The sequence below is a fragment of the Chelonia mydas genome, chromosome 7 (assembly GCF_015237465.2).
Source record: "Chelonia mydas isolate rCheMyd1 chromosome 7, rCheMyd1.pri.v2, whole genome shotgun sequence".
Classification (NCBI taxonomy): Eukaryota; Metazoa; Chordata; order Testudines; family Cheloniidae; genus Chelonia; species Chelonia mydas.
This window is the reverse complement of record NC_057853.1, coordinates 47399901-47415639: the sequence shown is the minus strand read 5'-3', so window position 1 is coordinate 47415639 and position 15739 is coordinate 47399901. Positions and strand designations below refer to the sequence as shown.

Here is a 15739-nt window from a genome sequence, read left to right as displayed (position 1 = left end):
AGAGTAGCTTAACTCCCTGCAACCTCGCTGCTGCCTGCAGTGTCCCCCTGTCCCATCGCTCTCCTCCCCCCATCTGGTGGCAGGCCCCTGGGGAAGGCATAGATGGCTGATCCTGAGGCATTTGGGATTAGGAGCCATGCTGGTGCGGAATGGGGGGTGGAGGAGAGGACTGCAGGGGCAGACCTCCGGGGGGAAGGCTGCAGGGGTGCGGGCTAGATAGTGGGGGGGGGAGGCTTCTAGGGTAGAGCCAGGGGCAACTGCAGGGAAGGCAGGTTGCCCCCCACCATGGCCATCGCCCCCAGTCTCCAACCTCCCATCCAGCAACGCCATGTACTGCCTTGCTGGCCTTGCTTCCCTTCCTCCTGCTTCCCCCAGTGCAGGCGGCTCGTTGAGGGGTCTGTCCCAGGCCCAGAGGGAGGCATTTTTAATTATGCTGGGTTCACAGTTGCGCCCAGTGCTGACCTTGACAACCAGCAGCTCGCCTGGGCTCTGGGGTGAGGGGGCAGGACTATGGCCTTCCCAGCTGACTTCTGTTTTGCCTGTCATCCGATCCCGTAAGACGCTTTTGCAGCCTTTCAAGTGTGCAGCAGTTCCCAGGCTGGCACCAGCCCCAGCCCCGCCAGCCAGCCAGAGCCTCGCTGGAGTTTGCTTTAAAGGGACAACGTGCGTCCTTTGGCCAGTGGGGAGCAGGGAGCACATCCTGTGAGAACAGCGCTGTCTCAGAAAGGAGCAACATCTCAGGGGGTGTCCCACCACTCTCCAGGAAACCTAGAGACACCAGGCCTCTGCGACTGAAATGGGAGGTGTGTGCGACGCCTCGCTCCTCTGTTCTCACCAGAGAACAGGTGTCACCTAACTGGATTATTCTGCACTCTGCATTGCTGTCGTGCCCGCACAGGTGTTACCTGCTCGATGGAATGCATGTTATTCTGGTCAATCAGTAACGAGACCTTCCATTTCTCTAGGGAATTATATCAAAGTCCATCCACTCATCCCCATACACACGCAAACCCATCCAGCCATCCCTGTACACACCCACCCACCCACCCATCCATCCACACATACCCATCCATCCATCCCTTGTATACACACACACACACACACACACACACACACACACCCCAATCCACCCATCCCATCCACCCCCATACACACACACCCATCCATGTACACACACACTCATCCATCCACCCATTCATGTACACACCCCCCATCCACCCACCCATCCATCCCCATACACACACACACACACCCATCCACCCATCCCCATACACACACACCTGTCTGCTCATCAATCCATCCCTGTACACACACACCCCCATCCACCCATCCATCCCCATACACACACACCCATCCATCCATCCCCGTACGCACGCACACACACACACACCCATCCATCCATCCCCGTACGCACACACCCATCCAACCAGCCATCCCAGTACGTACACACCCATCCATCCATCCATCCCTGTACACACACACACATCCATCAGTCTATCCATCCATCTCTGTACACACACACACACACACACATCCATCCATACACACACACACATCCATCCATCTATCTATCTATCAATCCATTCATCCATCACACACACACATCCATCCATCTGTCCATCCCTATATCTACCGTTCTATTTCTCTATCCCCCTATGCACCCACCCACCATCAAAATGCAGCTGCCTCTGTGGAATAACACTACTCAATGGGGAGGGGTACGTGGTTTTTTTCAGGGGGGACGGGAGTGAAGAAAATCTTCCCCAAGTGACACCCACCAAGGAGGCAGAACTGGAATGTGCTTTGGCCGGGACACTGGGATTAGCACTTACAGGATCACGGGATTTTTTTAAATGACTGCGATGGGCCGTTAGTCTTGGTGGAGGGCTGAGTGCTCACAGATCTTGCAGCAGGATTTCTTTGGGAAAGGGCAGTGATTCTATCCTCTAGGGGCAGTTCAGTCGCCCACCCACCCATACATGCCATGCTGAGAAGCTGTTGATTCCTTTGGCTAAGGACACAGCTGGGCACAGAAGCTGGCAGCATGCCCTGGGCCTTCCCTACCTGGCTAAGGACCATTGACACCTGCCTTACAGAGGGAGGTGAACGCCACCTATGTAGGGAAGTGGGAGATGTGTTGGCAGATATTTTCGTGGGGGTGCCGGCTGTAGGTTGCAGTGGGGGGCGGCTGGCCAGGCAGGGGAGATGCTAAGAGGTAACAATAATCGTAGTTGTGTTATTTCTCGGTCCTCCCCTGCTACCTGCAGCTCCTCTTGGTCTGGAACTGTCATGACCCCATGCCCCATAGTGTTCCTGAAGAGGTCAAATCAGGCTCTTTCCAGCACTGACCTGTGCTGTGTCCCCGTCCCCCCCCCTCCACACACACACATCGGCCCCCTGCAGCTTGACCCATGGCCGGTCGCTGTTATGGCTGGTGATGGCCCTGCAGCCAGGGTTGGGTCCCCCTGGCCGCGTGTACTCAAGCTGATTTGACTTAATTGTTCAGTCCGGGGTTCCGAGAGTCACAAGGTCCATCGCTGGAGAGAAACCAGGACCTGCCACATTTCTCCCCCTGCCCCCCTGCCTTCTCCTAAAACTGTATTGTCACGAGGAATTTATAGTGTGGACGGATCTAGAGGTCACAGCTCGACCAGCCTTGCCAGGCGCTGTGCAAACCTGGAAGAAGCTGCCGGCTAAAAGACAAGACCTCAGTAATTCAATTTCAAGCCGTCCAGCATGATCGCAGGTGGGGGTGGATTGTTTGGTTTTGCAGGGGCAGGGGAGTTGTTTGACTAACGAATGTACCACAGGGTTACGCAAATGACCCCCCAGCTCCGGTACAAAAGTGACCGGATGATGTTCAGAGCTGTTGGCATGCTCACCTGCGTCTGCCACTAACCAAAGCCGCTCTCAGCTTCACCAGAAATGGGGCCTGAGCTAAGGGGCGCTTCTGTTGATTTCATGGGGCATTAGATGGGGCCCGGGGACAGCAGAGCCATGAAAAGTCAAATCTGACTCTGAGTGTTCCGCTGCGTCTCGGCTCCCGTGCAACTGGCCTACCCGGGACTCCCAGATCGGGAACTGGTTCCCGTCATGTTCGGGTTTGGAAGGGTCAGATGCTGTGTAGGGAGGCTCCCCCATGAGCTGCAGGGGGCCCCTGCGTCCCAGGGAGTCACTGCTGTGCCGTCTCCATGACGATGGGCAGAAATTACAGGCTTCCTTCCCCAGCAGCGATGCTGGCCTGTCCCCGGGCTCCGGCGCTGAGCTCTCCTGGCTGCCAGACAGGTGCTGCGAGCCCCGGACCTGCGGTGTGGGCACGTGCCCCGATGGCTGCAGGCACCGGCTGGGCTGGAGGACTGAAAAGCAGGTGTCCCTGTGGCTGAGATGCTAGGGCCCTTGTAGAGCCGGTTTATGCTTTGCACGCGCCACCCAAGGTGGATCATGGTCAACTGGTGGAGGTTGCACGTTGCTCTGGGATGGGCAGGAAGCTGCGTCTCTTACCTACGGTCCATGGGTCCTAGCCCTGCACCCCTGAGAGCAGCTTCCAGGCAGCAAGGGCACAGATTGATCTCCAGCATAGCAGGGTGACGCGGCCACGTCTTCAGCTCAGGGCATGGAATGGCCTCTAGGCAGCAGGGGGTCGTGGCGGCTGGCACTGATGGCATAACGCAGCGTCAGTGCTGGGCTGTGGTGGTTTGATTCCCTGAGCAAAAGTCACGAGGTGGCCACCTGCCTACCCAGCAGCCACCTCACTAGGCTCAGCCCTGCCTGGCAGAGGAGAAGGATGTTACATATGTGTAGATTTTACCTTCCTAAACACTGGAACCAAGGAGTCCTGGCACCCAGGCCCCTGCTGTAACCACTAGACTACACTCCCCAAGCAAGAGATGGGGATAGGTCCCAGACTCCCAGGAGTCCTGGCTCCCAGCCCCACAAATCCCATCCCCGTCCCAGAGCTGGGGAGAGAACCCAGGAATCCTGGCTCCCAGCTCCCCACCACCAGCAGGCAGCTCCCGGCACTGGGGCCTGCCCAGTGCCTCCCCAGCTGGCTAACTGCACCTCCATGTGGGAGCCCTGATGACGTGGGCCGCCCCCCGCATAGCCTAGGGAGCTGATGCCACGGGAAAAGAGGCCATGTTTTCTTGGCTTCATCTTCTCCTTCTCCTCCAGTTAAGGAGGCAGCTGCTTCCAAGCAGTCGCATGGGGGAATTTTCTGCTTTTTGATCTAAAGCAAAGTGAAAGCTGCTTTGGCTGGAGCAGCCCAGCCCAGGGGGGTGTGGGACAGCCAGCGTGGGGGGGAACAGAATCCGTTCCAGGAGGGCTCAAAAGTTCGGATCCAGTGGTATTTCTTGCCCTCGTTCCCCATGGACTCCCAGGGCAGAGAGCTCACTGATTGCCTGATTCAGATGCACACCCGTGGTGCCTGGAGTAGCTCCAGAAGATGCCCTGTGCTGGCTCCATAATTGCTTTGGGAAGTTGATGTCACTTAATCACAGCCAGTGCAGGGAAGCCATTGCACAAGCCGCATCGGCTGTGATGCCGCAGTCCATTCCCTTGGCAGAGGAGCAGGACAGGACCGGGAAATAATTCCTTGGGTGGTCGGGGGGGAGGGAAGACAGGAGGATCAAACTCAAAGGGGGATTCAGTCCCAGATGTGGGGGTGGGGCCTGGCAGCCCTGCTTTGCTGAGCTTCTGGCTGGCGGAGGTTAGTGGGGGTCATTCTGCTCTCCTTTGCACCCGCTGACCCTCATGGACTGCCCGGGGGTGGCATAGTGCAGCGTTTGGCCTCTTCTGTGTCCAATCAAATGATAGCAGACAGATAATCCAGCGGTGATGGGGCTTGGGCACCAATCCAGCGAGCATTCTCAAGTTACTTGCATCAGAACGACACACAGCCCTTTTAGTCCATAGCTCCCAAAGCACCTCTCTTTCCAGGGGCGGGAAACTGAGGCACGGATGTGGCTTGCCTAGGGTCACATGGCCAGTCAGTGGTCATACTGCCTCAGTCTGGTCTGCTCCTCGTGCATGGGGCAAGCCGCAATTCACTCCACAGGACTCTGGGGGAGAGGAAGTATGGTCTAGGGGTTAAAACACTAATTGGAGCTGTGGGAGATTTGGGTTCAATTCCCGGCTCTGCCACAGACTTTCAGTGTGGTCTCAGCCAAGCTACTGTCTGTGCCTCCGTTTTCCCTCTGTGAAATGGGGCGTGAGCCCTGCCCTGCCCTGTTGTTCAGTAGATCCATAAAAGGTGGTGGGTTGAGCTGCTCAGATGCTGTGGCAGCGGGGGGGCGGATGGGGGGGGGAGTCAGCTGGGAACATAGCCCTGGGACTGAAATATTTCAAACTCCTCTGTTGTCCTGACATTGCACGTCATACAGATTATTGATATTCCCCAGGCTGTCTCATGGAAACACACTCCTCAGCCACATGCTGCTAACGGCGCCGCAGATCCTTCAGCCCAGGCGGACCTAGTCTGATCTCTTCCATAATGCAGGCCAGAGAACTGAAGGGGTAATGAAATCCAGACAGTTTGCTTTTCTGCTGTAGGCCGCTGGGTGGCGTTGTATGCGTGGCTGTGGGTGAGTGGGGCATTTGCTGGAGCCAGACAAAGCAAACCTAGGGCAAGTGCTTCCAACCAAAAAACTTTGCTCAAGAAAGAGTTAAGGCTGGAAGGGTGGTTTAGGGGGGCCCGGCAAACTCCCCACTGCAGCATTACTCCAAATTTGACACCGTTATGCTAGAAAGTCTGGAAATGAACAGCCAAGCCAGTGCCTGCCCCACCCCTGCCCCTCCCCATCTGATCCTGTCCCCTCATTCATCCTACCCACATAACCTTAACTCTGCCCCCTGAAATTTGCTAAGATACATGCAAAGGTAGAAATAAGTAGTGCCTGGAAGATCATTGCGTCTCATACCCTATTCAAGGGAGCTGCTCCCAATAGGCTGCGGCCCACACCCTGCAAGCAATCGTTGTAAATGCACTTACCCGGGCAAGGCCCATAACGTTCCCTGCTAGCAGAAAAGCAACGTGCAAGAGTTACTCTGCAATGTAGTTAAAATACAGAGGTCAATGGGTGTGAACGTAAAACCTACACAGCCATATAATCATAGACTTTAAGGTCAGAAGGGACCATTATGATCATCTAGTCTGACCCCCTGCACAACGCAAGCCACAGAATCTCACCCACCAACTCCTGTAACAAACCCCTAACTTATGTCTGAGCTATTGAAGTCCTCAAATCGTGGTTTAAAGACTTCAAGGTGCAGAGAATCCTCCAGCAAGTGACCCGTGCCCCACGCTGCAGAGGAAGGCGAAAAAACCCCAGGGCCTCTGCCAATCTGCCCTGGGGGAAAATTCCATCCCGACCCCAAATAAACGGTGATCAGCTAAACCCTGAGCATGTGGGCAAGACTCACCAGCCAGACACCCAGGAAAGAATTCTCTGTAGTAACTCAGATCCCACCCCATCTAACATCCCATCACAGGCCATTGGGCATATATACCGCTAGTAGTTGAAGATCAATTAATTGCCAAAATTAGGCTATCCCATCACATCATCTCTTCCATAAACTTATCAAGCTTTGTCTTGAAGGCTGTTCCAGAACTTCACTCCTCTGATGGTTAGAAACCTTCATCTAATTTCGAGTCTAAATTTCCCGATGGCCAGTTTATATCCATTTGTTCTTGTGTCCACATTGGTACTGAGCTTAAATAATTCTTCTCCCTCTCCGGTATTTATCCCTTTGATATATTTATAGAGAGCAATCATATCTCCCCTCAGCCTTCTTTTGGTTAGGCTAAACAAGCCAAGCTCTTTGAGTCTCCTTCCATAAGACAGGTTTTCCATTCCTCGGATCATCCTAGTAGCCCTTCTTGGTACCTGTTCCAGTTTGAATTCATCCTTATTAAACATGGGAGACCAGAACTGCACACAGTATTCCAGGTGAGGTCTCACCTGTGCCTTATACAATAGTGCTAACACCTCCTTATCTCTACTGGAAATGCCTCGTCTGATGCATCCCAAGACCGCGTTAGCTTTTTTCACAGCCATATCACATTGGCGGCTCATAGTCCTCCTGTGATCAACCAATACTCCGAGGTCCTTCTCCTCCTCTGTTACTTCCAAGTGATGCGTCCCCAGTTTGTAACAAAAATTCTTGTTTTTAATCCCTAAATGCATGACCTTGCACTTTTCACTGTTCAATTTCATCCTGTTACTATTACTCCAGTTTACAAGATCTTCCTGTATACTATCCCGGTCCTTCTCTGTATTGGCAATACCTCCCAGCTTCGTGTCATCCGCAAACTTTTTTAGCACATTCCCGCTTTTTGTGCCAAGGTCAGTAATAAAAAGATTAAATAAGACTGGTCCCAAAACCAATCCCTGTGGAACTCCACTAGTAACCTCCTTCCAGTCTGACAGTTCACCTTTCAGTGTGACCCGCTGTAGTCTCCCCTTTAACCAGTTCCTTATCCACCTTTCAATTTTCATATTGACCCCCCCATCTTTTCCAATTTAGCTAATAATTCTCCATGTGGAACCGTATCAAATGCCTTAGTGAAATTGAGGTAAATTAGATCCACTGTGTTCCCTTTGTCTAAAAAATCGTTACCTTCTCAAAGAAGGAGATCAGGTTGGTTTGACACGATCTACCTTTTGTAAAGCCATGTTGTATTTTGTCCCATTTACCATTGACCTCAATGTCCTTAACTACTTTCTCCTTCAAAATTTTTTCCAAGACCTTGCATACTACAGATGTCAAACTAACAGGCCTGTAGTTACCTGGATCACTTTTTTTACCTTTCTTAAAAATAGGAACTATGTTAGCAATTCTCCAGTCATATGGTACAACCCCTAAGTTTACAGATTGATTAAAAATTCTTGCTAACGGGCTTGCAATTTCATGTGCCAGTTCCTTTAATATTCTTGGATGAAGATTATCCAGGCCCCCTGATTTAGTCCCATTAAGATGTTCAAGTTTGGCTTCTACCTCGGATGTGGTAATATCTACCTCCATATCCTCATTCCCATTTGTCTTCCTACCATTATCCCTAAGCTCCTCATTAGCCTCGTTAAAGACTGAGGCAAAGTATTTGTTTAGATATTGCGTCATGCCTAGATTATCCTTAACCTCCACTCCATCCTCAGTGTTAAGCGGTCCCACTGCATAATAGCAAAGAGCTCGTTCACAGAAATATTCTTCGCTACACACACAGCAGCCTGTGACATGAGAGAGAGCTCTGGCCTAACAACATGCCCCCGCTATATTCCTTCTGAAATTATTATTACATGTTTAATAAGCAGTATGTAGCCCGCTGCAGCGAATGGTGGTAACGGAACAGAGCAAGGGAGCAGGTTTCGCCTCAATGAGCAGTGTGAGTCGGGGTAGTGCGGCGAACGATGGAGCATCGTCACACCCTGCCTGGATCTCTTTATTGTGCATTTCCAGCCGTTGACATCTGAGGGCTTTTTCAGGGGTAGAATCTGGGCAGAGATTGTGTAAAGAGGTTTTGGGAGAGTGTTACAGCCTCTGGCTTCTGCTCAACCAAACTCACTCAGTTTGAACGGAGGGCTGGGTTGGGGAATTTCCCGTGGTTTGTCTTATTAGTGAGAACCAAAGATTAAAATCAAGTGCTCCTCCAACGTCCGCAGGCAGGCTTTGAGCCAGCACTTCTGGGTCTGATGCCATGCGGAGGGGAGAGGCTGTTCGCTGGCCTCTTGTATGGGTTGTGCCTGGGTCCCCCTAAGGGAGCTGGGGTTGTTGCTGCAGTCCTAGGGGGTGTGGGCTGGTGGACAGAACATTGGGGCAGGACTGTGTAGATGTGGGTCACCCATTGATCTGCTGAGTGACCATGGGCAGGTCCCGTCCCGTCGCTGGGCCTCAGTTTCTCTGCCTGTCCTTTGTCTTGTCCCTTTAGATTGCTGGCTCTTTCTTGGCCCAGTGCCCAGATGTTCCAGGTTGCTGTATCGCTGTGATGCTCAGTTGATCTCAGCTTATCGGGGAGGCTGCTTGTACTCAGACCAGAGCGGAATGGGTTCCTTCACTGTTTGCTTTATGGCCCCGCGTCATGCTGAGCTTAGAGTGGCTTTAGTGGGAGGCTGGGGCATGCCAGCGCGTTCCCAGCCACGTGGTTTGTTCTGGTCGCGACGCCGCTGCAGTCACGTACCAGAGCAGCCTCCAACCCTTCCCTTCTGCCCTCCGAGCCGCCCGCTGCAGTGGGGTAGGTGGAGAGCAATGGGATGGGGTAGGCTTCAATCCACACTGGAAATGTGTGGGGCTTAAAGTTTTCTCTTTAGAAGATTTTAAACAGGTGGGATGAAAGCTGGGGGCTGTGGGCCAGGATTTTACCCTAGGAGTCTTTAACATGGGGGTCAAGTCCTCTCTCTTCCCTGTCCCCTCTGTGCCCCCAAAACACCCCACCTGCTCCCCTTTCATTCCCCCTCCACACCCCACCAGTCTCCTGCTGTCCTAACCCCGCTAGACCCTGGCCCTCTTTGCGTCTGCCACCACCTTTGTGACCCCCCCCCCCCCCGGCTTCACCCTCAGACCTCTGCCCCTCGGGATTTGTCCCCTAGCCTCTTGTCGCCCCCCCCCCCCCCACACACACACACACCCATGAGAGTGTAGCCGGGGGCAGCAGCAGTTCAGGTTCTAATTTTAAATCCTGCTGTGTAGACGTCTTTGCTGATCTCCTCTTCCCCGCCCGATGTGGAATTTTGTTTCGGGGGGTGGGTATTTCAAGGGGATTGTTTTGTGTCAAATCAGAGCTGTGACAGGAAGCTCCTGGCTTTAGCTTGGATGATGTCGCAGCTCCATAATGCAGTAATGAAGAGGCTAATGCATATGTGCGCCATTGCCCTCTGCTGGAGGACATCAGAATTGCACCCCCATGTGTCATAAGCCCTACATTGTGTGCCTTCAGTGGTGATTCTCGTTTAGCTCTGGGGGTCAGCACTCAACTCAAAGTGCGTACAGAGGGGTCTTTCTGCGCCGATTCACTCCTTCCTTCTAGCTCATCTGCAGATGTTGCCTTTCCCTTGGGGAATACAATAGTTTCACCATCCCCTTTGGTTTTGCGTGGCAGTTTTCTGCTGTCCTTTGTGTGTAGTCACTTCTGCAATGCAGCTTTGCATTCCTGCTCGGTCTCTTTGTCTCTCGCTGCTTGGAATGCAAAGGCCTTTTGTTGGCTGCTTTGCGTTCAGTTGGCACAGGGAGCAGCGCTGGCCACTGGGAACCAGCAGGGGGCACTCAATGACACAAAACCTGGCTGTTCTTGTGCGCCCTAAATTAAAGGAGACAGCTAAGAAGTGGCTGACATTAAAATATGTAAATAAATAAAAATAAACTCAGCCCAAGTTGCTAATATGAGGTCAGGCGCTAGAGTTCTCAGTGCTGCTACATTAATCCCCAATTGCAATTTGGCCCTGTTGTGTTAGGTGCTGTGCAAATGGGTCATGAGCGACTGTCCCTGGCCAAAGAGCATACCATCGAATCAGCTGAGGGGTAGGAGCTGAAGTGAGTTGCCGGGGCTGGGATTAGAACCCAGGTGTCCTGACCCCTTGCCTACTGCTCTGCCCGCTGGGTGGCACTGCCTCGCTAATTGCTCCGTTGTAACTGAGCTGATCTTCGTGACGGGGGTTCACAGCAGCTGGCCAGGAAGCAGTTTCCTCAACCCACAAATAGTTTTGAGAGTTCACATTTTTCTCCCAACTCAAGTGAGGAGGAAAAGTGGAAATCTTGGAAATATTTGCAAATTGAAACACTTTTTTGTTTTGTTTTGGGTCAATCAAAATGTTTCCTTTTAAAATATTTCCTTGTCCCTCTCCGCTTGGCCTGGTGAGGCCCCAACAGGAGTGCTGTGTCCAGTTCTGGGCCCACAGGAGGGTAACAAAAACGATCAATGGTTTAGAAAACCTGACCTGTGAGGAAAGGTTAAGAAAACTGGGCATGTTTAGTCTTGAGAAAAGAAGCCGGAGGGGGAACCTGGTAATCGTCTTCCAGTACATTAAGGGCTGTGATAAGGAGGATGCGGATAGATTGTTCTCCGTGTCCACTGACAGTAGGACAAGAAGCAATGGGCTTAAGCTGCAGCAAGTGTGATTTAGGTTCGATATTAGGAAAAACCGTCAAACTCTCCCGATAGTTCAGCTCTGGAACAAGCCTCCAAGGGGGGTTGTGGAATCCCTGTTACCGAAGGGTTTTAAGAACTGGTTAGACAAACCCCCGTCAGGGCTGGTCTAGGGTGACTTGATCCTGCCTCAGCTCAGGGGGCTGGAGTTGACGGCTTCTCGAGGTCCCCTCCACCCCTTCATTCCTGTGATTCTGTGATTTCCACTTTTTTTTAATCTTTGTTTTTAGTCTAGTTTGCTTCAATTTAGAAAGGAAAAGTGGCTTTGAACCAGCAAATTGGAATTTTTCATTTCAAAACTGTCAAAACAACCCGATGGCAAGTTTGAAACTTTTTTCCGAGCTGGGAGGTTGGCCGAGCCCAGCCCTGCTTCGGGGACAGTTCCAGTTTCAATGAATCGGCATCTTCTGACAAAACACAATGAGTCACAAAATCCCTGCCTGGCCCTAGCGCTCGGCTCTGTCAGGTCAGCACAAGCCCAGCTCTGCTGGGCTCCAGATGTGCAGAACCCAAGGGGGGCTCCCGGCCCAGATGTGGCAGTTCTCAGCAGGCCAGATGCAGATCCTGCCAGGAGGCCACATGGGCCAGATCTGACCCACCTGTTGTTTACCAAGCGAGTGCCAATGCGCCCAGATCAGAGAGGGGCTGGCCCGGGCATAAACAGCTGTGCAAGGTGCAGGGTGAGCGAGTCTCCGTCTCAGCCCCTCATCCGGAGCAGAGACCCCTCCAGCTGCTGGCTTTGGTGGGGTCCTCCCACTGCAAGGGTTGGACGGATCTGGCCCAAGTCCCTCCCAGCCACCTGCCCCACTCCAGGGAGAGCAGGAGGAATGTGTGTCTTGCCAAGGGTCATTCCTCCTCCCCTGAGGCGGACTCTGAAATCACCCTCCCCCCCACGCCTTGGGGAGGGGGCTGTAATCTGAGCTCACTGTCTCCCTCGCGCCTCTGCCTTTCCAGCTGTCTGAGGCTCAGAGTCCAGCCTGCGGAGGAGCTGAAAGAGTGACCATGATCCAAGCGCTGCTGCTGCCGCTCTGGATCCTGGGCGGATGGGGCAGGATGGCGGGCCCCCACCCCAGGCTCAGACTGTCCTTCCAAGGTAAGCACAGTGCGGCCCAGGCAATGTCTGGGACAAGAGGTCCCGGCCGGAGCACGCGGATCTGTGGGATCCCCATCCTGCCACCAGGCCTCGGGGGGGTGAATGACCCGGTTGGATCTGTAGGTATCTCTGGGGGCTGCGCCTCCCCACGCCCTGTTAGATGGGCAGTCACGCGGAACCCGTATGGCATCCCTTATCCAAGCTGTATCCAGAAACGTGCGCCCGAGTTAAACAATACGGGACACGGCAATGAATGACAGATCCCCGCAGGACGGTTTCTGCCATCAGCTGCCGCTGGCATAAATCCAGTTGCTCCACTGACTGCTGAGGAGTCCAGGCCGGATTCTGATCTCGGTTGCGTCAGCAATGCAAATCCTGCATCAGCAGGGGTAACTAGGATCGGGTTCTGGCTCTGCGTTCGGGGAATACGGTAAAAAGCCTCCAGTCCCAGAGACAGAAGAAGGTGGATTTTCCTGGAAATGAAAGCTGCCCTCCCATAGTTGTCCCGCCATGTCCTGCAGCATGAGGGGTGGCATTAGGGAGTGGCATTGGCATAGGCTCTGATGATCAATATTCAGGTTGGATTCCTAGCAGCAGCCTCGGGAGCTAGATCCCCAGCAGGCTGGAGTCAGGGGTGACTGTAAAGTGACTTCAGCAGAGCTGTGCCGGTCGGTGCCAGCTGGGGATCCGGCCCCCAGGGCTTGGCTGCAGTTTATGGGGGTGCCCCGGCTCTGGGTGACCCCCAGGGGGCAGAGTTCTGGGAGGGATTATGGGGCTTTGGGCTGGGCCATGTATGGCACCAGGAGGGCTTTTCTTGTGGGGTTCCGGCTAGGATCAGAGCCAGCCTACACGAGGCAAATGCTGTGCCCAACCTGAGGGGCAGGTGGGGGCTTGCGATGAATTCTTATTACAGCCATGCCAGGCTGTCCATCAGTGTGTTGTGCCCTTCGCCCCTGCCAGGCTGACACTGGGGCGGCTCCACACCCGGGCCGGGGGCTCCACCTGATGCTGCAGAGAAAGCATGGGGCGCAGAGATGCTGCATCCCGCTTGGTGGCCCGGGAATGCCCACGGGCAAGCAGCAACGTCATCCACGGCACTCTGTCCCCGCAGGGGTGAACCGCATCAGTGCTGCAGGCCAGCCCGGGAGCTGGACATCTGCAGCCTGGCCGGACTCCCCATTGTGCGGGGGGCTGGCTCACCCCATTCATTGTGGATGGTTGATGTTGCTGGGGGAGCAGCTGCCTTCCCGTCTGGTAGTGGGGGCAGGGCTATAACTTGGGTCACCTCCCTCCCCCTACCCCCCCCATAGCTCCTCAGGTGGGATTTCAGCTCAAGGAGATGTGAACCCTCCCCCTTTGCCCAGACTACAGCCTGTGATTGCCCCATCTTCAGAAGGTCTCAAAGTTACATTTTCAAAGCAAGAGGAAAGGTGGTTACCCCCAGCCCAGCCTGTACACCCTGCCCTGCTGGGACATGTATATGTCTCAGGGGAGCTGGCTGGCTCGAGGAGGGAATCTGGACCTTTTCATCTCCAGGTCCCCAGTTCTGATCTGGCCCTAGAGCAGGGGGACTGGCTGGCCCCAGGTTTGGGAAATGCAGCCCTGAGCCGTTGCTCTCCAGTTCACCTTAGGGTGTGAGTGACCCCTGGCATTTCCCAGGGGTTAATGACCATGTGGCATGGGTTCGGGGGTGGGAGGTAGCAGGTGTCCCCCAGCCCCTACCCTTTAGGCAGCCTTGTCCCCTTGCTGGAAGCCTCAAACCCAAGGAGCAACTGTGGGGTGGAGACACCTTCCCCTCTTGCTCTTTACAGGACCCACCCTGGGGAAGGTGGGGGTAGGGCTGGCCCTGCTGCTCCAGCTCTCTGGAGTGGGGCCTGGAGGGCTGGAGCTGGCCCCTCTCAGCAGCGGGAAGAAAGGGGCCTTCACAGGGGTGATGCTGTGGAATGAGTGGAAGCCGTGCAGCCCGCCCCCCACGCACCCCCCCCCCCCCAGGCACAGCTCCTGACAGCCTCTTGCTGCCCAATGAGCGCGGACCCCGGCTCCGCCAGGAGCTTGGGCATGGCAGGAGCTTGGGCATGGCAATGGGCCGGGCTGCAGCAGTGCCTGGCCTCAACGCTGATCCCACACACAGTGTGCCAAGAGGCCGGGTGCTCGCTGCTTGCGGCCTTAGCACTGAGGTGCCTCCTGGCTTCAGGGGCCGGTGTGGGCTCTCGTGCCCTCAGGGGCCAGTGCGGGCTCTGGTGCCCTCGGAGACTACTCTGACTCTCTCCCCCCTCCCGCATCCCCCCCCCCCCCCCCCCCCGCGGCACTGGGGGCTGCCAGGGAGCATGACATGAGGCCATTGCGCCAGGGAGCGCCTCTCGTCCCAGGGTACCCTGCCAGTGGGCAGATCGGTCCAGTTCTGGTCCCTTCCCACGGCCAGCGCGGCACACAGGAACTGGGGTCCTCGCTCCTGGGAGATGAGGTGGCTGGGGCGATCGGTAGCAGGGCGCTGCTGGGCTGAGAGCGGAGGCCTCCGGGAGGCCTTTGCCCTTTCCTCTAATTTGTCCATCAGCCAGAAACTCATTAAAGAGGTATGTGAGGGGGGGGACTGCCTTTTGAGCAGTTTCCAGAATAGTTGCTAAGCAGCAGCGTGGGGTTGCCAGGTTACCTCACGTGATGCCAGTCCTTGAATGCGCCCGGTCAAGTCCCTGAGCAGCCGGTGTCAGGAGGGATTGAACCAAAGGGGAAATGGCTGGCATGGGACGGGGAAGGGTTCGCTGTGAGATGTGGGGGACCTCCTGGCTTCTCCAGCCCCAGCCTCTCTCAGTCGGGGGCTCTGCAGGGAGGGGGGCAGGAGCACTGGCTGTCAGGGGGGAGCTCCTGGCTTCTGCAGCCCCAGCCTCTCCCAGCAGGGGGCGCTGTGGGACATGGGGCAGGAGCACTGGCTGTCGGTGTCCCCAGTCCCACTGAAGTGTGTTTGCTTCCAGTTCCTGTATCTGCTGTGTTACTTTCACATCTGGTTTCAGCAGCATGTCACTGACCCCCAGATTGGACCCCCGCCCCCATCCCCACTTCAGAAGTGGGCCCAGCTCGGGGAGCAGCAGTGCCTTGCTCCCAGGTATCCCGCTGCTGAACAGGGGCCACGGCTGCCAGGCTGAGGGTCCCTCACACTTGGAGCTGGGGCTGTGTACCCCACCGGAGGAGACCTAGCTGGGCTAGCCCGCGGGCAGCCAGGGCAGTGCAAGTCCATGCCTAACCAGCAGCGCTCTATTAGCCCCCAGCTCCAGAGACTGGGGATAGCTTGTGGCCCCTCCCGGCGATACTGACTAGAGAGGAACGTGAAACTCACCAGCCTGGCTTCGCTCTCCTGGCCAGTTAGCGCTGGGAAGCCGTGGGGCAGGCGGGCGATTGTCCCTTCGTGTCCTGGCAGCAGCAGGAACCTGCCAGCCTTGTGCAAAAGGATCGCCACAAGAGGCAGTGGGGTCCTCGACACAGGCTCCTCCCTGTGTGCCCCTTTCCCCCCCCCCCGCCCA

At 55.1% G+C, this 15739-nt stretch overlaps 1 protein-coding gene across 5 annotated transcripts in view; it reads left to right on the top strand.

Annotated features, from left to right (window-relative positions):
* The window catches only part of SEMA3B (semaphorin 3B), a 39714-nt gene that overhangs the window by 1468 nt on the left and 22507 nt on the right, over positions 1 to 15739 (top strand). For 4 of the 5 annotated variants that reach the window (XM_043551734.1, XM_037905205.2, XM_043551735.1 and 1 more), the window contains exon 2: positions 12086 to 12224. In XM_043551734.1, the coding sequence (XP_043407669.1) occupies positions 12134 to 12224 (91 nt within the window). In that variant the 5' untranslated portion in view covers positions 12086 to 12133. Of the gene's footprint in view, positions 1 to 5396; positions 5512 to 12085; positions 12225 to 15739 lie in introns of all 5 variants that reach the window. The other variant, XM_043551736.1, reaches the window with a different exon arrangement.